Source organism: Oncorhynchus mykiss, chromosome 4 (assembly GCF_057628025.1).
Source record: "Oncorhynchus mykiss isolate SJ-2025 chromosome 4, ASM5762802v1, whole genome shotgun sequence".
NCBI classification, from domain to species: domain Eukaryota; kingdom Metazoa; phylum Chordata; class Actinopteri; order Salmoniformes; family Salmonidae; genus Oncorhynchus; species Oncorhynchus mykiss.
In genome coordinates this window covers 37,745,533-37,769,116 of record NC_143025.1, presented here as the reverse complement: position 1 = coordinate 37,769,116, position 23,584 = coordinate 37,745,533, and the positions used below count along the sequence as shown (strand labels likewise).

At 41.5% G+C, this 23,584-nt stretch overlaps 1 protein-coding gene across 3 annotated transcripts in view; it reads left to right on the top strand.

Annotated features, from left to right (window-relative positions):
• LOC110521773 (tensin-3) overlaps positions 1-23,584 on the top strand; it is a 68,516-nt gene that overhangs the window by 9,555 nt on the left and 35,377 nt on the right. For all 3 annotated transcript variants that reach the window (XM_036968977.2, XM_036968974.2, XM_090231941.1), the window contains exons 2-5: positions 6,498-7,564; positions 21,725-21,846; positions 22,927-23,038; positions 23,122-23,193. In XM_036968977.2, coding sequence (XP_036824872.2) covers positions 6,577-7,564; positions 21,725-21,846; positions 22,927-23,038; positions 23,122-23,193 — 1,294 coding nt within the window. In that variant the 5' untranslated portion in view covers positions 6,498-6,576. The remainder of the gene's footprint in view (positions 1-6,497; positions 7,565-21,724; positions 21,847-22,926; positions 23,039-23,121; positions 23,194-23,584) is intronic.

Below are 23,584 nucleotides of genomic sequence, written 5' to 3'. Positions count from 1 at the left end.
CAACAACAAGTGGGACACAATCATGAAGTGGAACGACATTTATTGGATATTTCAAACTTTTTTAACATTTCAAAAACTGAAAAATTGGGCGTGCAAAATTATTCAGCCCCTTTACTTTCAGTGCAGCAAACTCTCTCCAGAAGTTCAGTGAGGATCTCTGAATGATCCAATGTTGACCTAAATGACTAATGATGATAAATACAATCCACCTGTGTGTAATCAAGTCTCCGTATAAATGCACCTGCACTGTGATAGTCTCAGAGGTCCGTCAAAAGCGCAGAGAGCATCATGAAGAACAAGGAACACACCAGGCAGGTCCGAGATACTGTTGTGAAGAAGTTTAAAGCCGGATTTGGATACAAAAATATTTCCCAAGCTTTAAACAAATCAAATCAAATCAAATCAAATCAAATTTTATTTGTCACATACACATGGTTAGCAGATGTTAATGCGAGTGTAGCGAAATGCTTGTGCTTCTAGTTCCGACAATGCAGTAATAACAAGTAATCTAACTAACAATTCCAAAACTACTGTCTTGTACACAGTGTAAGGGGATAAAGAATATGTACATAAGGATATATGAATGAGTGATGGTACAGAGCAGCATAGGCAAGATACAGTAGATGGTATCGGGTACAGTATGTACAAATGAGATGAGTATGTAAACAAAGTGGCATAGTATAGTATAAAGTGGCTAGTGATACATGTATTACATAAGGATACAGTCGATGATATAGAGTACAGTATATACGTATGCATATGAGATGAATAATGTAGGGTAAGTAACATTTATATAAGGTAGCATTGTTTAAAGTGGCTAGTGATATATTTACATCATTTCCCATCAATTCCCATTATTAAAGTGGCTGGAGTTGAGTCAGTGTCAGTGTGTTGGCAGCAGCCACTCAGTGTTAGTGGTGGCTGTTTAACAGTCTGATGGCCTTGAGATAGAAGCTGTTTTTCAGTCTCTCGGTCCCAGCTTTGATGCACCTGTACTGACCTCGCCTTCTGGATGATAGCGGGGTGAACAGGCAGTGGCTCGGGTGGTTGATGTCCTTGATGATCTTTATGGCCTTCCTGTGACATCGGGTGGTGTAGGTGTCCTGGAGGGCAGGTAGTTTGCCCCCGGTGATGCGTTGTGCAGACCTCACTACCCTCTGGAGAGCCTTACGGTTGAGGGCGGTGCAGTTGCCATACCAGGCGGTGATACAGCCCGCCAGGATGCTCTCGATTGTGCATCTGTAGAAGTTTGTGAGTGCTTTTGGTGACAAGCCGAATTTCTTCAGCCTCCTGAGGTTGAAGAGGCGCTGCTGCGCCTTCTTCACGATGCTGTCTGTGTGAGTGGACCAATTCAGTTTGTCTGTGATGTGTATGCCGAGGAACTTAAAACTTGCTACCCTCTCCACTACTGTTCCATCGATGTGGATAGGGGGGTGTTCCCTCTGCTGTTTCCTGAAGTCCACAATCATCTCCTTAGTTTTGTTGACGTTAAGTGTGAGGTTGTTTTCCTGACACCACACTCCGAGGGCCCTCACCTCCTCCCTGTAGGCCGTCTCATCGTTGTTGGTAATCAAGCCTACCACTGTTGTGTCGTCCGCAAACTTGATGATTGAGTTGGAGGCGTGCGTGGCCACGCAGTCGTGGGTGAACAGGGAGTACAGGAGAGGGCTCAGAACGCAACCTTGTGGGGCCCCAGTGTTGAGGATCAGCGGGGAGGAGATGTTGTTGCCTACCCTCACCACCTGGGGGCGGCCCGTCAGGAAGTCCAGTACCCAGTTGCACAGGGCGGGGTCGAGACCCAGGGTCTCGAGCTTGATGACGAGCTTGGAGGGTACTATGGTGTTGAATGCCGAGCTGTAGTCGATGAACAGCATTCTCACATAGGTATTCCTCTTGTCCAGATGGGTTAGGGCAGTGTGCAGTGTGGTTGAGATTGCATCGTCTGTGGACCTATTTGGGCGGTAAGCAAATTGGAGTGGGTCTAGGGTGTCAGGTAGGGTGGAGGTGATATGGTCCTTGACTAGTCTCTCAAAGCACTTCATGATGACGGATGTGAGTGCTACGGGGCGGTAGTCATTTAGCTCAGTTACCTTAGCTTTCTTGGGAACAGGAACAATGGTGGCCCTCTTGAAGCATGTGGGAACAGCAGACTGGTATAGGGATTGATTGAATATGTCCGTAAACACACCGGCCAGCTGGTCTGCGCATGCTCTGAGGGCATCCAACATCCCAAGGAGCACTGTGCAAGCGATAATATTGAAATGGAAGGAGTATCAGACCACTGCAAATCTACCAAGACCTGGCCGTCCCTCTAAACTTTCAGCTCATACAAGGAGAAGACTGATCAGAGATGCAGCCAAGAGGCCCATGATCACTCTGGATGAACTGCAGAGATCTACAGCTGAGGTGGGAGACTCTGTCCATAGGACAACAATCAGTCGTATATTGCACAAATCTGGCCTTTATGGAAGAGTGGCAAGAAGAAAGCCATTTCTTAAAGATATCCATAAAAAGTGTCGTTTAAAGTTTGCCACAAGCCACCTGGGAGACACACCAAACATGTGGAAGAAGGTGCTCTGGTCAGATGAAACCAAAATTGAACTTTTTGGCAACAATGCAAAACGTTATGTTTGGCGTAAAAGCAACACAGCTCATCACCCTGAACCCACCATCCCCACTGTCAAACATGGTGGTGGCAGCATCATGGTTTGGGCCTGCTTTTCTTCAGCAGGGACAGGGAAGACGGTTAAAATTGATGGGAAGATGGATGGAGCCAAATACAGGACCATTCTGGAAGAAAACCTGATGGAGTCTGCAAAAGACCTGAGACTGGGACGGAGATTTGTCTTCCAACAAGACAATGATCCAAAACATAAAGCAAAATCTACAATGGAATGGTTCAAAAATAAACATATCCAGGTGTGAATGGCCAAGTCAAAGTCCAGACCTGAATCCAATCGAGAATCTGTGGAAAGAACTGAAAACTGCTGTTCACAAATGCTCTCCATCCAACCTCACTGAGCTCGAGCTGTTTTGCAAGGAGGAATGGGAAAAAATTTCAGTCTCTCGATGTGCAAAACTGATAGAGACATACCCCAAGCGACTTACAGCTGTAATCGCAGCAAAAGGTGGCACTACAAAGTATTAACTTAAGGGGGCTGAATAATTTTGCATGCCCAATTTTTCAGTTTTTGATTTGTTAAAAAAGTTTGAAATATCCAATAAATGTCGTTCCACTTCATGATTGTGTCCCACTTGTTGTTGATTCTTCACAAAAAAATACAGTTTTATATATTTATGTTTGAAGCCTGAAATGTGGCAAAAGGTCGCAAAGTTCAAGAGGGCCGAATACTTTCGCAGGGCACTGTAAGTCTTTTTGTTCTAAATCTATGGATATTCAAAAAGAACAGTCGTTCATTCTAAATGTTCCATTACCATGATGGCTGTGAATGTTCTTATCCCTTGCTTGCTTGTCTTAAGGATCGGTGTCCCGCTAACGGGACAACTTCTGGTGAAACTGGAGGGCGAGCAATTCAAATAAATAATCATAAATATTATGGATTTTAAACATTTAGGTACATATAAGTGTCTTATATTGTCTGAAAGCGTACATTCCTGTTAATATAACTGCACTGACCGATTTACAGCAGCTATCACAGAGAAAACATGCCATGCAATTGTTTGAGGACGGCGCCCCACATCAAAATATTTTTCCACCGGCACAGGTTTCATACATTCACATTTAACAATTAAATATTCACTTACTTTTTGAAAATCTTCCTCTGATTTGTCATCCAAAGGGTCCCAGCTATAACATGTAGTGTAGTTTTGTTAGATAAAATCCATCTTTATATCCCAAAAGGTCTGTTTAGTTGGTGCATTCGATTTGAGTAATCCACTCGTTCAACTTGCAGAGAAAGGGATCCAAAAATCTACCCCTAAACTTTGTTTCAACAAGTCAAAGTTTGTTTCTATTTACTCCTCAGATACCCTAAAATGCAATCAAACTATAACATTTCTTTCAGAAAGAAGTATATTCAATAGGAAACCTATTTTAGCAGTAATGTCTTCATGGCGCGAGCAAACACAAATTTCCAAGACTGTGTCCTTTTACTGAAACTGTGATTTCTTATTATTTTTTTTAAAGTTAAAAGCCTGAAGCCTTGAACATAGACTGCTGACACCTTGTGGAAGCCATAGGAATTGCATCCAGGGAGCTCATTTTCAATATGGCATTTCTCTTGCATTTCTAAGAGGATGGTCTCTCAAATAAAAAAATGTCCGGTTGGATTTTCTTTGGATTTTCTCCAACCATATCTATTGTGTTATATTCCTACATTATTTTAACATTTCTACAAACTTCAAAGTGTTTTCTTTCAAATGGTACCAATTATATGCATATCCTGGCTTCAGGGCCTGAGCTACAAACAGTTTACTTTGGGCACATCATTCAGACAGGAAATGGAGAAAAAAGGGTCCTATTCCTAAGAAGCTCTAGCTTTCCACCTTTGGCTAACACAGTCACTTCAAACTGTGCAGCCAGAATAACAGCAAAGTTGCCGCATTTGCATTTGTTTAATATGTTTTCTAGTGATTTTTTTGGGCATACATCCATAACAATGAGCTAGTGATGTGCGATTTCGCCTGGCATATAACATTTGCTCTCTCGCTAGGCCACTGTTCAGAAGAGATAGCCAACTACACAGCTAACACAATCACTTCAAACTGAAGCTGATAATGACAGCAAACTAGTTGCAATTTCATGTTTACTATTGACATTTTTTTGTATATATCCATAAAAATGATACTGATTCATTATTTTGACTGGCTGAGAAAAGCTGCCAGCCTGACTCTCTAATCCCGACTCTCAACACATTTTTTTTAACCACAGGACAGCTGGAGATCGGATTTCACTACTGAAACAATGTTTCAAATCTCGGAGAGACAGCAAGGTTATTACAAATCTCCGCTGTGGAAAACCAAATGCTAGTCTAAAAGAAATGGGAGATAATGTCTAAATGCTTTTTACAGTGTAGATCTAGTATATAAATTACTTGGCTGAGCTGATGAGACAATGGTGTGAGGAGTCAGATGGAACAGAGCAATTAGGCATTTGAACGTCATAGATTTGGTGATAACTTGTGGAATAGACACCAGCTCAAATGCAGTTTAAACCAATCAGCATCCAGGATTAGAACCACCCATTGTATACTTTGAAAAACTCCACAGCTATATATATATAAAAAAATCTAATGATCCTCTGTGGCTAAGTCATGCTCCCTGGTGAAGTATTTTCAATTATTTTATTTAGACAGGAGTAATTATATAATTTTGCTGAAATTTCAATTTACATTAGGGCATCCTAACAGTGCACTATGCACTTTCCTTTCCTATTTGCAAGAGGCTGAAGCCAAAGATCTGATATAATGATGAGCTGCTCATGTCTCCGCCATAACAACGGGAGTCTCTGTCCCAAAGATGGGAAGGCAGGTGACAAACTTAGGTCTGCATATTATTCCCATAGAAAAACATTGGGCTAATAATGGACAGATTTTGGCGAGTGAACCCTCTTGCTTAGCCTGTTCCTCTCTGTTAAAACTACACTGACTGCACAAAACATTAAGGACACTCTTTCCATGATACAGACAGACTAGGTGAATCCAGGTGAAAGCTATGATCCCTTATTGACGTCACTTGCTAAATCCACTTCAAATCAGTGTAGATGAAGGGGAGGAGACAGGTTAAAGAAGGATTTTTAAGCCTTGAGACAATTGAGACATGGATTGTGTATGAGTGCCATTCAGAGGGTGAAGGGGCAAGACAAATGATGTAAGTGCCTTTCAACGGGGTAGTAGGTGCCAGGCACACCGGTTTGTGTCAAGAACTGCACCACTGCTGGGTTTTTCAAGCTCAACAGTTTCCAGCGTGTATCAAGAATGGTCCACCACCCAAAGGACATCAAGCCAACTTGACACAACTGTGGGAAGCATTTGGAGTCAACATGGGCCAGCATCCCTGTGGAACTTTTTCCACACCTTGTAGAGTCCATGCCCCGATGAATTGAGGCTGTTCTGAGGCCAAAGGGGAGGGGAGGTTCAACTGAGATAGAAATGTAATAACAATAACAAGGCTATACACAGGGGGTACAAGTACCGAGTCTATAGACAGAGGTTAATTGAGGTAATTCAGGTAACATGTACATGTAGGTAGGGGTAAAGTGGCTATGCATAGATAATGAACAGCGAGTAAGACCAGCGCAAAAAAAGTGGGGTCAATGCAAGACCTAGGGGTAGAAGCTGTTAAGAAGCCTTTTGGACCTACATTTGGCACTGTGTGTGTGTGTCCAGTGCACCAGGCCTCTGTTTGTGTGTCGAAGGATGATTAAAAGAGGTTGAGGGTTCTAGGTTGTTAAGCGTGTCATACTTTTTGTGTCTGTGTGTCTAAGTACTCTGAGTTACCGCTGCCTGTTTTACACATCTTCTCTGCCTCTTCCTCAGCTCTGCCTCATAGCCCTGGCCCTGCCAATGGCAGCCTCTACGCCAGAGTGAGGAAGAGGAGTAGAACAAAGGAGGTGATATGTTTCCCCAGGCAACCAGCGGCCCTATCCCCAGTGACCTTGCCCTGTCAGCCAGTAGTGATTCAGGCTTCTCTATTGCCTCCCAGTGGACAGGGGTTATAACTGCAGTGAGCCCCGGGAGAGGGCCCAGTGAGGACGAACGTACCCAGCAAAGGAGGCTTCTATCTGGGGTTGGCCTGGAGAAGCCTCAGCCTCCTCTGGAAGACATGACAAAGCTCCCAGCCTCCAGTAATGGAGAGGGGAAGATGGATTGGGACAAGGAAGGCTCAGGGCAGCCTGTCAACGAGGAGGCCTTGCCCAGCGAGAGGGAGACAGACATCCTGGATGATGACGAGTTTATCCCTGAGGCTAGCCCTGCCTTGGACAGGCATAGCTTGGCTAGCATTGGCTCATTGTCCTCTGAGAGCCTGCCTGAAGCCCAGCAATTGGTCCAGAGTGGAGGTGGATACTCCACCCCCTCCACCTACACCACCCAATCATGGGTGCAGCAGCAGCAGGCAGTCGACGCCCCAGAGGGGGAGGAGCAAACAGACCAGGGGTGGGACAGCCCTGTGGATACACCTCCTCTGATTGGTCCAGACACCCTGTCAGTTCCAGACATGCCCAATACAGGGACAAGCAGAAGAGAGGCGGTGCAGAGACGAGTGGAGGGTGGGGTGGGGGTTGAGAGGTCGCCTGTGCAGATGGACAGCGACAAACATTCCACACACACCACATATGCCACACACACCACACATGTCCAACACAGTCCACATGCCACACACACACCCTTAACCTCAGGGGAACCCTGTGGGCAGGAGGAGCTTGCCTCGTTAGTAACAGACATGGATGAGTCCATCGAGCAGCTCAACCGGTTGATCCTTGACCTGGACCCCACCTTCATACCTGTCCCCACCCGACATCCCGCCCTCCCCCTGTCCCGCTCCGCCTCCCTCCACACCAATAGGATAAGGCAAACAACAACCCACGCCAACACCAGCCAATCAGGTGAGACCATGTTAACCAGAGCGGGCTTCCATCCTTCTCATTCAAATAACATCATCCTGATGAGCTAGCAATGACTTCAAATTGAACATCTGATTGTCACAATAGAATCACAGGGAAAGGCTCTGTCCCTCTGTTACAGTTATGGTATTTCAATATTCATCTTAAAAATGCATATTAGAAGGTGATTTTATTCATTTTTTTCCTAAATTCTTACAGGTAAAACATTCAATCAGTTAAAATGAGAATCAATCACTCAATCCATCGTCAAAAAAAATTTCTAAAGAATAAAAAATTCAAACAATAACCAAATGGTCATCCAATCAAAAAATAAATAAAATAAAAGCAATCAAAAAATAATCAGAATAATTAGTCTGTCAGTCAATCTTTCAGTCAATCCACAGTCAGTCTGTGTGTTGGGGGAGGGGTGGGGTCTGGGCTGGCAATTGCTGGATGGAGGCGACAGTTGTGGTTGCATCCTATGCCGTCTATGGATGAATTCCCTAGTGGGGAGGCAACCGTGAACAGCCATCTGGAGTGTTTATTTCTGTTCTGATGGTAATGTCAGGGTCATGGTTTCTGAGATGACTTGGGTGATGGTGGGTGCTGCTTCTGGGACATTTTGGGTGGTGGGTTGGGCGTTGAATGTGGAAAGTTCTGGGTCTGGGACTTGTTCTGGCTTCTTCATTGTTGTTGTCTGGTGGATGGGGTGGGGGTTAGTGGGGTTGGGTTTTTTGGCTCTTACCCTGCCTGTGTGGGAACTGGGGCAGGTTCTGAAGAAGTGGCTGCCGTTCCTGCACCGGTTACAGGGTGCAGTCCAAAGTGGGAAGGTTGTGTTTACAGCTCTTACAGATGATGGCTGTGCAGGCTGCAGCCAGATGGCCGAGTTGGCTACAGTTCATGCACAGTTTGGGCATTTATACACAGTACCAGTCAAAAGATTGGACACTCATTCAAGGGTTTTTCTTAAACCACTTTGGGCTAGGGGGCAGTATTTTCACTAGAGGTCGACCGATTAATCGGAATGGCCGATTAATTAGGGCTGATTTCAAGTTTTCATAACAATTGGAAATCGGTATTTTTGGACACCGATTTGGCCAATTTATTATTATTATTATTATTATTATTTTACACCTTTATTTAATCTTTATTTAACTAGGCAAGTCAGTTAAGAACACATTCTTACTTTCAATGACAGCCTAGGAACGGTGGGTTAACTGCCTCGTGGGCAGGGGCAGAACGACAGATTTTTACCTTGTCAGCTCGGGGGATTCAATCTTGCAACCTTACCGTTAACTAGTCCAAGGCTCTAACCACCTGATTACATTGCACTCCACGAGGAGACTGCCTGTTACGCGAATGCAGTAAGCCAAGGTAAGTTGCTAGCTAGCATTAAACTTATCTCATAAAAAACAATCAATCAATCATAATCACTAGTTAACCTCACATTGGTTGATGATATTACTAATTTATCTAGCGTGTCCTGCGTTGCATATAATCGATGCGGTGCGTATCATTTCTCCAATGTGTACCTAACCATAAACATCAATGCCTTTCTTAAAATCAATACACAGAAGTATTTATTTTTAAACCTGCATATTTAGCTAAAAGAAATCCAGGTTAGCAGGCAATATTAACCAGGTGAAATTGTGTCACTTCTCTTGCGTTCATTGCATGCAGAGTCAGTGTATATGCAACAGTTTGGGCCGCCTAATTTGCCAGAAATTTACGTAATTATGACATAACATTAAAGGTTGTGCAATGTAACAGGAATATTTAGACTTATGGATGCCACCCGTTAGATAAAATACGGCAAGGTTCCGTATTTCACTGAAAGAATAAATGTCTTGTTTTCGAGATGATGGTTTCCGGATTTGACCATATTAATGACCTAAGGCTCGTATTTCTGTGTGTTATCATGTTATAACTAGGTCTATGATTTGATAGAGCAGTCTGACTGAGCGATGGTAGGCACCAGCAGGCTCATAGCATTCCTTCAAACAGCACTTTCGTGCATTTGCCAGCAGCTGTTTATGACTTCAAGCCTATCAACCCCCGAGAATAGAGATTAGTTAGCTGGGTGTTTCAAACGTCACTTGCTCTGAGACTTGGAGTGGTTGTTCCCCTTGCTCTGCATGGGTAACGCTGCTTCGAGGGTGGCTGTTGTCATTGTGTTCCTGTTTCGAGCCCAGGTAGGAGCGAGGAGAGGCTATACTATACTGTTACACTGGCAATACTAAAGTGCCTATAAGAACATCCAATAGTCAAAGGTTAATGAAATACAAATGGTATAGAGAGAAATAGTCCTATAATTCCTATAATAACTACAACTTAAAACTTCTTACTTGGGAATATTGAAGACTCATGTTAAAAAGAACCACCAGCTTTCATATGTTCTCATGTTCTGAGCTGTCACGAATCCCGCCGAAGATGGTGCCTCTTCCTGTTCGGGCGGCCCTCGGCGGTCGCCGTCGCCGGCCTATTAGCTGCCACCGATCCCCTTTTCTGTTTCATTTAGTTTTGTCTGATTAGTTGCACCTGTTTCTTGTTTAGGTTTTGGTTTTGGGCTATTTAAACCCAGTAGGCACGCCGGCTTTTGTGCGGGCTTGTTTTCTGTTATTTGATTTGTGTGATTTCTGTGGAAGTATATTGTTCTCGAACCGTTTGGTCCTGTTGTTTTGGACTGGGACTTATTGCGCCCGTGTGTGTGGCGTTGACCGACACTGTTGTTTTGGGAATAAATATTCCACATATCAACTACCCTGCTCTCTGCGCCTGACTCCTCCACCCACTACTTCTAGAAGTACATGACATGAGCAAGGAACTTAAACGTTAGCTTTCTTACATGGAACAAATTGCACTTTTATTTTCTTCTCCAACACTTTGTTTTTGCATTATTTAAACCAAATTGAACATGTTTCATAACTTTTTTGAGGCTAAATTTATTTTATTGATGTATTATATTAAGTTAAAAGAAGTGTTCATTCAGTATGGTTGTAATTGTCATTATTACAAATACATTTAAAAAATGGCAGATTAATCGATATCAGCTTTTTTGGTCCTCCAATAATTGGTATCGGTATTGGCGTTGAAAAATCATAATTGGTCGACCTCGAATTTTCACGTCCGGATGAAAATAGCGTGCCCAAAGTAAACTGCCTACCACTCAGGCCCGGAAGCAAGGATATGCATATTATCAGTAGATTTGGATAGAAAACATCCTGAGGTTTCTAAAACTGTGTGAGTATAACAGTACTGATTTGGCAGGCAAAACCCCGAGCACAATCCATCCAGTGATTTTTTTTTTTTAGCTCAATCTGTTTTCCATTAGGTTTCTATGGCAATCCTTTTTTAATAGAAATCTGCTTGCAGGTCCAATGGCTTCCACTAGATGTCAACAGTCTTTAGAAATTGGTTGATGTTTTTCCTTTGAGAAATTAAGAAGTAGCCCTGTTATTTCCATGTGTCACTCCAGGTGCACTCTAATGTTTTGGTGCGCGGGACCTGGAACGTGCTTTACATTGTTTTCATCTGGTATTGAGCACAGTATTTCCCGTCTTAAATTTGATCGATTATTTACGTTTTAGGATACATACATTTGGACCAAGTTTACAGGTAACTTATTAGATACTTTTTAAAAATGTTGGGCGAGTTGGAACCGGTGTTCTTCTGAATCAAACGCGCCAAATTAATGGACATTTTGGGGATATAAAGAAGCAATTTATCGAACATAAAGACCATTTCTGATGTTTATGGGACATTTTGGAGTGCCAACAGAAGAAGATCTTCAAAGGTAAAGCATGAATGATATCGTTATTTCTGACTTTTGTGTAGCACCTGCCTGGTTGAAATCTGATCTTAATGTGTTGGTACGCTGGGCGCTGTCCTCAGATAATCTCATGGTCTGTTTTCACTGTAAAGCCTTTTTGAAATCTGACACTGCGGCTGGATTTAGAAGAAAAAGAAACGCACACCTATTAAGACGAGGTGCTGGCTAGCGGAGTAGAAACTTGAAAATAAAAGAGAGCCGCACACTCTAGGAGCTCAGATGCAAAAATGTAATACCAACGTTTCGACAGCCAAGCTGTCTTCATCAGGGTATAATCACAAACACTGCAGGATGACTCGTTTATATAGTGTCAAAAGACACAGGTGTCTGTAATCATGGCCAGGAGTGGCCTAATATCATTGGTTAATAATCAAATATTAAAATGTCATACAAAGAACAGCATACAAACAAATGGATAGCATACGATCATAGATTAATTTGACTATACAAGTTTACAAACAATACCAATGGCAAAGTCCCAATAATCACAAGAATGACTTCAGATCAAAGTCTACGTTGAGACCGAAGGGCGCAAGGGTCTTTAAATTAAAGATCCAGGCAGCCTCTCGTTTTAACAATAAATTATCAAGGTCACCCCCTCTCCTAGGGAGGGTGACATGTTCGATGCGCGAATTAAAAGTACGTATCTCAGAGCATCGTAGCACCATTAGGTGTAAAAACTTTACTAATCTAGTTGCGGCCCACTTCTTGGAGGCAGGCCACTCGATTTCGGCTCTGCGTTATATTGGCATCGAACATGTCACCCTCCCTAGGAGAGGGGGTGACCTTGATAACACAGGGTTGCTACCGATGGAGGGCTTCGGGGTGGTAATCATTTAGGCAGGTTACGTTCACTTTCTTGGGCACAGGGAATATGGTTGTCTGTTTGAAACATGTAGGAATTACAGACTCCATCAGAGAGAGGTTGAAAATGTCAGTGAAGACACTTGCCATTTGAGTACACGTCCTGGTAATTCGTCTGGCCCCGCGGCTTTGTAAATGTTGACCTGATTAAAAGTCTTGCTCAAATTGGCTATGAAGAGCGTGGGCACCCAGTCGTCCAGAATATCTTGTGCTCTCGTGCATGCTTCAGTGTTGCTCGCCTCGAAGCGAGGATAAAAGCCATTGAGCTCATCTGGTAGGCCTTCATGGTCCAATTGCTGAAAATAAACCACCACTAAAGGACACCAATAATAAGAAGAGACTTTCTTGGGCCAAGAAACACGAGCAATGGACATTAGATCGGTGGAAATCTGTCCTTTGGTCTGATTAGTCCAAATTTGAGATTTTTGGTTCCAACTGCCGTGTCTTTCTGAGACGCAGAGTAGGTAAATGGATGATCTCCGCATGTGTGGTTCCCACCGTGAAGCATAGAGGAGGAGGTGTGATGGTGTTAGGGTGCTTTGCTGGTGACACTGTCTGTGATTTATTTAGTGTTCAAGGCGCACTTAACCAGCATAGCTACCTCAGCATTCTACAACGACACTCCATCCCATCTGGTTTGCGCTTAGTGGGACTATCATTTGCTTTTCAACAGGACAATGACCCAACACACCTCCAGGCTGTGTAAAAGCTTATTGACCAAGGAGAGAGATGGAGTGCTTTATTAGACAACCTGGCCTCTTCAATCACCACACCTCACCCCTATTGAGATGGTTTGGGATGAGTTAGACCGTAGAATGAAGGAAAACAAACCAACAAGTGCTCAGCATATGAGGGAACTCCTTCAAGACTGTTGGAAAAGCATTCCTCATGAAGCTGGTTGAGAGAATGCCAAGAGTGTGCAAAGCAATCATCAAGCCAAAGGGTTGCTATCTTCTGTATACCACCCCTACCTTGTCACAACTGATTGGCTCAGACTGATTAAGAAGGAAAGATATTCCACAAATGTACTTTTAAGGCACACCTGTTAATTGAAATGTATTCTCGGTAGTACCTCATGAAGCAGGTTGAGAGAATGCCAAGAGTGTGCAAAGCTGTCATCAAGGCAAAGGGTGGCTACTTTGAAGAATCTCAAATATAAAATAAATGTTGATTTGTTTAAACTTCTTGAATCTACTTGAGACGCACATGTCCCAAGTAGGCACCTGGAAATGCAAATGCGCTACGCTAAATGCTAAATGTACTCGTTAAAACTCAAACCTTGATCAAAATTCACAAGCAGGGTATTAAATTAAAGCTACACTCGTTGTGAACCTAGCCAGCAAGTCAGATTTTTAAAATGCTTTTCGGCGAAAGCATCAGAAGCTATTATCTGATAGCATGCACCCCCCAAAATGCCAGCTCGACACGTAAACAACAGATTTTGCGATAGACGGCGCTACCCAAAACGCAGAAATAAAATATAAAACATTCATTACCTTAGACGAGCTTCTTTCTTGGCACTCCTATATGCCCCATAAACATCACTATTGGGTCTTTTTTTCGTTTAAATCGGTCCATATATACCCAAAATAGCTTTGTATAGAAGTAGTGTCATTCAGAAAAATTCATCGTTTTTAAACGCTGCGTAATTTTTTAAAATTAAAAAAGTCGACGATAAACTTTCACAAAACACTTCGAAATCCTTTTGTAATCCAACTTTAGGTATTAGTAAACGTTTATAATCTATCAAAACGATTACAGGGCGATGTCTCTTCAATAGGTCCTCACTTCAAAAACAATGCAATCTGATCTCTCCTTGAACTGCATCCGGGTGAAGACTGGAAAACTTGGGGTCAGACAGATGGATTTTCCAACAATTAATTCGATTGAAAATTAGTACAATGGCGCCATCGTGCGGAATTTGTATGAAGTGCAGGCAAATTTCCATTAAATTCTGTTCTCCTTTAACAACTGGTGGAAGTGACTTATGGAAATTATTTTTTGCTTTCAGAGAGCAGTTTTTCTTGCGTTTTTCAATGAAACACACGCTCTGTTATAGTCACAGCCGTGATTTAACCAGTTTTATAAACTTCAGAGTGTTTTCTATCCACACATACTAATCATATGCATATACTATATTCCTGGCATGAGTAGCAGGACGCTGAAAAGTTGCGCGATTTTTAACAGAATTTTCAAAAAAGGGGGGGGTAGATCTAACAGGTTTTTAACACTTTATTGTTTACTACATGATTCCATATGTGTTATTTCCTAGGGCTTCCACTAGATGTCAACCATCTTTAGAAACTTTAATGAGGCTTCTACTGTGTTGTGGGACTGAATAAGAGCTGAATGAGTCAGGTTACTGGCAGAGAGCCATTTCCTGGTTACGCGCATTCCACATTATATCGTCCTGCGTTCTGTTGCTCCTCTAGACACAAGAATTCTCTAGAATTCTCCGGTTGGAACTTTATTGAAGATTTATGATAAAAACATCCTAATGATTGATTCTGTACTTAGTTTGAAATGTTTCTTCGACCTGTAATATAACTTTTTGAAGTTTTTGTCCGAAGTAATGCACGAGCGTTTGGATATGTGTACCTAACGCTAACAAAAGTAGCTACTTGGACATAAATAACTGACATTATCGAACAAATCAAACATTTATTGTGGAACTGCGATTCCTGGGAGTGCATTCTGATGAAGCTCATCAAAGGTAAGGGAATATTTATAATGTGATTTCTGGTTTCTGTTGACAGCTAATTTGAATATTTTTCTGAGCGCCATCCCAGATTATTGCATGGGTTGCTTTTCCCGTAAAGTTTTTTTGAAATCTGACACAGCGGTTGCATTAAAGAGAGATATATCTATAATTCCATGTGTATAACTTGTAGTATCATCTACATTTATGATGAGTATTTCTGTTGAATCGATGTGGCTATGCAAAATCACTGGATGTTTTTGGAACTAGTGAGCATAACGTGCCAATGTAAACTCTGATTTTTTAAATAAAAATATGAACTTTATCAAACAAAACATACATGTATTGTGTAACATGAAGTCCTATGAGTGTCATCTGATGAAGATCATCAAAGGTTAGTGATTAATTTTATCTCTATTTGTGCTTTTTGTGACTCCTCACTTTGGCTGGAAAAAATGGCTGTGTTTTTCTGTGACTTGGTGGAGACCTATCATAATCGTTTGTGGTGCTTTCGCTGTAAAGCCTATTTGAAATCGGACACTGTGGTGGGATTAACAACAAGATTACCTTTAAAACGGTATAAGATACATGTATGTTTGAGGAATTTTAATTATGAGATTTCTGTTGTTTTGAATTTGGGACCCTGCACTTTCACTGGCTGTTGTCATATCATCCCGTTAACGGGATTGCAGCCCTAAGAAGTTTTAAATGAAACTGGTATATTTTTTTATTGATCACAAATTTCTTTATGAATTTTGGTCTTTAATGCAAGGGCGACAGACTAGTTCCTTACTTTTCCCCTCTTCCACTTGCCTCTTCCATTTTTATGTTAATGCTGCAATTAGTTGGTTGTAATTTTGTGTAGAGCAGTCATTTCCATATATTTTTGTTAGCTGCATGTGTGACATAACTCCACCAATCCTATTTATGATATAATTTACAAAGATTATACCTTTTTTAAACAAAATGCTTCCTCATGGGCCCTTCCCATCAATAAAGAGAAAATTAGAAAACATGTTCACATAAATACGCTATATAGTTATTAATATTAAGTGATATCCGTATCGCCCTTAGACTACACCACTGCTGTTGTCCTTACCTCCAAGTGTTTACTCAAGTTGGATGTATAATATTTGGGTGCCGATAACAGTCACACCGTTGGAAGACAGCTTGGACTGTTTCCTACAAAAACCTATTCCTGCTCGTTTCCCACGATCCAGCCAACGCATTTGGTGTGTCATCGTAGTGGTCTCTGACTTGTGTTTAGAATCGCTCAGGTGGAACAAACTTAAACTTGCAACTGTTTTCAATGCTGATTTGAATGTCATTGAGAAAACAGAATTGTGTCCCCAAATTATTTTCTCAAACATCCTTTTTTAATTTATAAGAAATCCTAGAAGTGTTCATCTAGTTTTTCAGTAGTATCTGTAATCAAATTACTATATTTTTGCTGGTAACGTAACGGATTACAGTTACAGTTTTATGTAACAGATTACATGTATTCCGTTACTCCCAAACCCTGACAGTACAGCTCTTCAGTTACAGTACATATTCACATTGGAATCCCTCAGAAACATACTGTACAACAGTCCTCTGACTGTCTGTCTGTCTGGCATGAGGACTCTGACATGATGCCAGAGGCCAGGCTAAAGAAAATAAAGCTGTGCCAGCTTTCAGCTGTTTAGACAGAGAGCTGAACCGCAGGTAGTTGAGTTAATCATAGTTTGGTTTGGTTTGGGTATGTTCTCCTAGCCGAGTTCACTACTTCCAACACAGACATGCTTTATTCGCCTTTGTCCTCTATGTTTGCTTGAGTGGGTGTAAAAGTTTGACTTAAACCAGTAACTGGAACTTTTATATAAGCACTGTAAAACCAGGTTTTCATAGGTACAGTACAGTAACTTGACTTAAACTAATCTTTTGAAGTGACTGGAAGAAATGTCTTCACAGCTAGGATTATATGTAGCAGTGCCTAAGAAAACATAGCTGTATTCGTTGCAGTGGGAACTGTACTGTATGTAACAGGACAAGGGGATAATGTGACAAACAAACTGGTGTAATGACAATTAACTAGATGTGAACTGTGTGTGTGTGTGTGTGTGTGTGTGTGTGTGTGTCTCCTGCCTTAGGTACCTGAATGCAACCCTACTTTGCAGGCCTTTTTCTGGCACCTGTATTAGGGTAAAACTAGGCATCAAAATAAGACATTATGAGACATGTAATGTATTGTTGTTTGTGGTTTCCAAAAATCTTTACAGGTAAAAGGTCAAATAAGTTCAAATTCAGTCATCATTAATTGAAAATTCTAAATAATAAATCATTCAAACAATGAACCATCAATTCAAATTAGGCAAACCAAATGGTCATTCAATCAAACAACAGCAATCAATCAAACACAAAAGAATCAGGAGAATCCATCCATCAGTCACTCAGTCCACAATGTTTCTTTGTGTTGGGGGAGGGGAAGGGGTGGAGTCTGAGCTGGCAGTTGCTGGATGAAGGTGACAGTTGTGGTTGGTCGGTACTATGTCCAGGGTTGATGCTGGTGTTGGGGCTGGAAGTTGTGTTGGTTCTGGTGTGATGAGTTAAATGAGTGAAAAGGGAAATTGGTTGCAAAAGCCAGAACCAATTTGTGTCTGCGGGCAGGAGTTGTGAAAGAGAGAGAGTTTTAGATATGCGATATACATTTTAAAATAAATTCCAAATATAGTTTACATATTTATTGTCCTATCATGATAGAACGATCCCCAATCCTATATCCTAGACACCAACACACTAAGAAGGAGTCCTTATCTGTTTTATAGGCCTACTGCAAGTAGCCTATATGCAGCCAAGACAGAAAGATTAACACAGTTAGAGACCCACTAAAGCAGCACCGCCCACTCAAGTGTCTGAGCCTGCCTGGCAGGGTTGGTCCTATAAAGCCAAAGCCCCCAGATGGGTGAGCATAATATCGCTCAAAGCCACTGATGAGAACCTTGATGACCTTGTACCTCACCGGTGGGGATTCTGGTGGAGTACCCCCACCCAGTGGCAGTGCTGGCAACACTACAGAAGCTGCAGTAACCCTTGGGGATGAGGTCGCACTCGGACAAATAGAGAGGGGGCAAATTATTGTGGCCCTGGGATCACAAAATCATAGAGTGGTCTGACTGCACTGGGGTGATTGGAAAAATGGTCACAACGGGGGACCAATGTGAGTGTTTGTCGGAGGAAAGGGGTGTGTCCGAGTTCCATAAGCTAGGACTAGACATTGGTTAATCAAATCTCCCAATTCTTGCTCAATTTGGCATGCCTTCTCAAACAGCTACAACTGTATACACATTCACACATCAATCAAGTCTCCTCTTGAGTTGGGCTTGGGGTTGGAACAACTGTTGAACATCTGAGCTTTTGGTTGTTTGTGGGGGAGGGGTGGAGAGAGTGTGCATATGTATCCCACATATGTTGCTATGGGGTAATGATGTTAGGGACAGGGTAGGATGATTCACAATAATTGTTTGACAAAATAATAATTGCTTGCCGAAAATGTAATTTTTGTAATGTCATTTCTAGTTATTGGTAACAATCCTTCATAGGAAGGTCCTACATTATTACACATACTATTCGTTAATTGTGGAAACAAACTAAGATATGCAATCATTTTCTACATTATATATATATATCGTTTTTATAACTACATACAGCATAATCAAGGTGTGGGCATTGGAAAATGCTTTTGGCTGTTGATCTGCTTCTTTTCTCTAGCTTGCATAGTGTGCTCTTTTCAAAGAATGGGTCCCAGTCTCTGGGGGGCCCTGGTATCCAGGTGGGCAGGGGTGGTCTGCCAGTCAATTTGGAAGACAACCCAACTTGGGATGCGGGGAGGTTTTAGCGGGTAGTGGAGAAGAATTGGAGGTTTACTCAGTCGCAGTGAAAATGTCATGTTACAGCTATATGGACACTCAATCACCATGGTACTTTTTAATGGTAAGTTTACAAACATATATTATGATAAATGGAATTGAAGCTTGTATCTCATTAAGGCAAATGATGAAATTTGTATAGCGAGTTGTAATTGTAATGGCTTTGCAGATAATAAAAAAATGCACGATCAGTATTTACCTGGCTAAAAGATAAGGAATATAATATCTACTCCAACGGGCAAAGAAACACGAAAGGGGTGATGATATTAATTAACGATAATTTTATCCAAATGTGTAAGTGTACTACATTACTTAATGGATCACAAAGAAATACAACTTTTACATTACCATGTAGTTTACCAATAAAATGGTCTGACGGTGAAGTGGACAAACTAGGTATTTATATCCTAAAGAAATACATTCTCACTACAATACATTTTAATAGAAAGTTAGCAAAAATAGATAACATGTTGATACCATCATGGAAAGAAAAATACCTGTCTGTTTGTGGAAAAAATCACCCTGATTAACTCTTTAGTCATACACTAGTTTACCAAGTTGCTTATGGCCCTGCCTACACCTAACAACTTGTTTTTAAAATTATATGAAAGCTGTGCCATGCAGGTTGCAAAATAGTTGGGAGAGATTTACATTGTACCGATTCTATGGCACATGGTTTATGAACTGAAACACAAAATGACGCTGGATTCAAAGCTTAGATTTTTTACATTTAAATGATTATACAAAATGATTAAAACAAATATAATGTCATATATATGGGGGATACAACCATCCCAGCTTTGCAGATTTTTTCTTCTAAGGGACGGAATCATTAGATTACATTAGATCATTAGATCACCCATATGTAGTTTGTTTTTGGTCGCAGGTTCAGGAATGGTTGAAGAATTGTAACATTTACTTGGAGATAACTCTGCAAATAGCACTGCTGGGTGATTTGGAAAGTCTTAGTCAATCGATCAATAACATAATAATACTCTTAGCATTTTTTTTTTTATATACAATCTGTAGAAACTATGAGAATATACATTTTAAAACTTTTGTGAAAAATCACAACACAATTGAACAATATATGGGGGACTAAAACTAACAAACAACAATATAACTAATGTCAAATATACTGTAAATAAAATGTATATAGTATGTATAAGCCTGAAGTAGAAGCCTAAGTAGTGTTGTCCATTAATTCACTCCAATCAGAGAGGGATGATGGGGTTGGGGGGAAAATAAAGAAGGAAATACATAAAACATTTGTGCAATACCAGTCAAAAGTTTGGACACACCTACTCATTCATATTTTTATTATACATTGTAGAATAATTGTGAAGACATCAAAACTATGAAATAAAACATATGGAATCATGTAGAAACCAAAAAAGTGTTAAACAAATCCAAATCTATTTTTGATTTTAGAATTTTCAAAATAGCCACCCTTTGCCTTGATGACAGCTTTGCACACTCTTGGCATTCTCTCAACCAGCTTCACCTGGAATGGTTTTCCACATATGTTCCCACATATGCTTAGCACTTGTTGGCTGCTTTTCCTTCACTCTGCGGTCCAACTCATCCCAAACCATCTCAATTGGGTTGAGATTGGGTGATTGTGGAGGCCAGGTCCTCTGATGCAGCACTCCATCACTCTCCTTCTTGGTCAAATAGCCCTTACACGGCCTGGAGGTGTGTTGAGTCATTGTCCTGTTGAACAATAAATGTTAGTCCCACTAATCAAAAACCAGATGGGACCAAACCATTTCGCTGCAGAATACAGGTTAAGTGTGCCTAGAATTCTAAATAAATCACTGACAGTGTCACCAGCAAAGCACCCCCAGACCATCGTCCTTCCTCCTTCATGCATCACGGTGGGAACCACACATGGAGAGATCATCCGTTCACTTATATGGAGGTTGGAACCAAAAATCTCAAATTTGGACTCATCAGACCAACGGACCCATTTCCACGGGTCATTGCTTGTGTTTCTTGGCCCAATCAAGTATATTTTTCTTATTGGTGTCCTTTAGTAGTTATTTCTTTACAGCAATTGGACCATGAAGGCCTGATTCATGCAGTCTCCTCTGAACAGTTGATGTTGAGATATGTCTGTTACTTGATCTCTGTGAAGCATTTATTTTGAATATAATTTCTAAGGCTGGTGACTAATGAACTTATCTTCTGCAGCAGAGATAACTCTGGGTTTCCTTTACTGTGGCGGTCCTCACAAGAGCTAGTTTCATCATAGCGCTTGATGGTCTCTGCGACTGCACTTGAAGAAACTTTCAAAGTTTTAGAAATGTTCCGTATTGACTGACCTTCATGTCTTAAAGTAATAATGGACTGTCGCTTCTCTTTGCTTATTTGAGCTGTTCTTGACATAATATGGACTTGGTATTTTACCAAATATGACTATCTTCTGTAAACCACCCTTACCTTGTCAGAACACAACTGATTGGCTCAAACGTGTTAAGAAGGAAACAAATTCCACAAATTAACTTTTAACAAGACACACCTGTTTAATTGAAAATAATTGTGGGTGACTACATCATGAAGCTGGTTGAGAGAATGCCAAGAGTGTGCAAAGCTGTCATCAAGGCTAAGGGTGGCTACTTTAAAGAATCTCAAATCTAAAATATATATATTTGATTTGTTTAACATTTCTTTGGTTACTGTGTGTTATTTCATAGTTTAGATGTCTTCACTATTATTCTACAATGTAGAAAATGGTACAAATTTAAGAAAAACCCTGGAATGTTCATAAAAAGGCTGCAAGCAAAAACTATTTTTTATCTATTCTCTCTGTTTTTCTCTCTCTGTGTCTCTGTCTCTATCTTTCTGTCTTGTCTTTCTGTCTTCAGGCTGGAAGCACAGACAGGCCAGTGATGTCACAGATTACCCAGGGTTCCATAGTCCGGGTTGGAGCGGAGCCCAGACGTTCCAGAACTCTCTGATCTTCAGGCCCAACCTTCTTCCCTCCCAGGTATACACACACACAACACCTCAACTACCCACCTCCCAGTTAAACACACCACCCCCTACCACCACCCCCTACTGGCTATACACCATAATACGCAATAGTCATGGGTATGCTAGGAGGTCATGATCAAGCGGTTAGTAAAAACACCTGGCTATGTCCATGGTTAATCTATGTGTCACGCTCTGACCTTAAATATCTCTGTTTTCTTTATATTTTTTGGTTAGGTCAGGGTGTAACGAGGATGGGCATGCTAGTTTTTGTATTGTCTAGGATTTTGTATGTCTAGGGGTTTTGTAGGTCTAGGTAATATGTATGTCTATATATGTATGCCTGATATGGTTCCCAATCGGAGGCAGCTGTTTATCGTTGTCTCTGATTGGGGATCATATTTAGGTAGCCATTTCCCATTTTGTGGTTGTGGGTTCTTGTTCTATGTTTAGTTGCCTGTCTACAGTACTCATTTTTTTTTTTTTACCTTTATTTAACCAGGCAAGTCAGTTAAGAACAAATTCTTATTTTCAATGACGGCCTAGGAACAGTGGGTTAACTGCCTGTTCAGTGGCAGAACGACAGATTTGTACCTTGTCAGCTCGGGGGTTTGAACTTGCAACCTTCCGGTTACTAGTCGAACACTCTAACCACTAGGCTACCCTGCTGCCCATATTAGCTTCACGGTTTGTTTTGTTATTTTGTTCGTTTATTCAGTGTTCATTCTTAAATAAAGAAGAATGCTGCACCTTGGTCTCCTTCATATGATGAACGTGACACTATGTTGAATTCCATTCAAACTACAGTAGTTCATGTTTGTGTTGGTGTGAAGCAGAAGAACTGTGGTGGTCAGGCTGTTTTGTCTGAATCGCTGAGATTCATGATTTGTGTCCCAAATGGCACCCTACTCCATATAAAGTGCGCTATTTTAACCAGAGCCCTCTGCAGTCCCTGGGAAAAGTAGTGCACTATAATGGGAATAAGGTGCCATTTGGGATGCAACTCTCACACCTATTCTCATGGCAGGGCAGCATGAATGGCAAGAACAGTCACACACAGATCACAAGTCTGCCCGGCATGTGTGTGTGTTTACAGCATGGCCGTCTCTACAGGATGGAGGACTATGAAGGACAGACTCCAGTGACGGAGAGCTGTGACATCGTCCCACCCACACCAGCATTTCCTGTTTCTCCTCCAACGCCCTATGGTAAGAGACAGCGAATAAAACAGTTAAGGTGTGTGTGTGTGTTATTATATCATATCTGATCAGACATCTTCTCTCTTCCCCAGTGAAAAGTTGTCCAGTTGTCTCTTACATGAGGCATAGCAAGGGACAGTGGGAGATGAGCAGAACATCACAAGGTACGTTTATACTCTGTTACTATGTGTGTTTGTATTTGTATGCTTTTTGTGTGTGTGTATGTGTGAGTGAGCGAGAGAGAAGAGAGAAAGATGTTCCTGCTTGGTTGTAAAGAACGCCCAGTGTAAACCCAAACCTTTGAGTTGTGATTAATGCTGGACAGAGTTCAGAGGCAGGGTGGAATCCTTAAGTGGTACGCATAATCCATTATACTTTCATTATTATGCCCCCACTTTGCCCTCCGAACCTGGCCTCTCCACTGCTGATGTGCACATGGTTGCATTTTGTAATACCGAATGATGGGCATGAGGGATTTGTCTAGGGTCACTAACCCGTAGGGCTCTGGTAGCCTAGCGTTTAAGAGCGTTGGGTTAGTACACAAAAGGTTGCTGG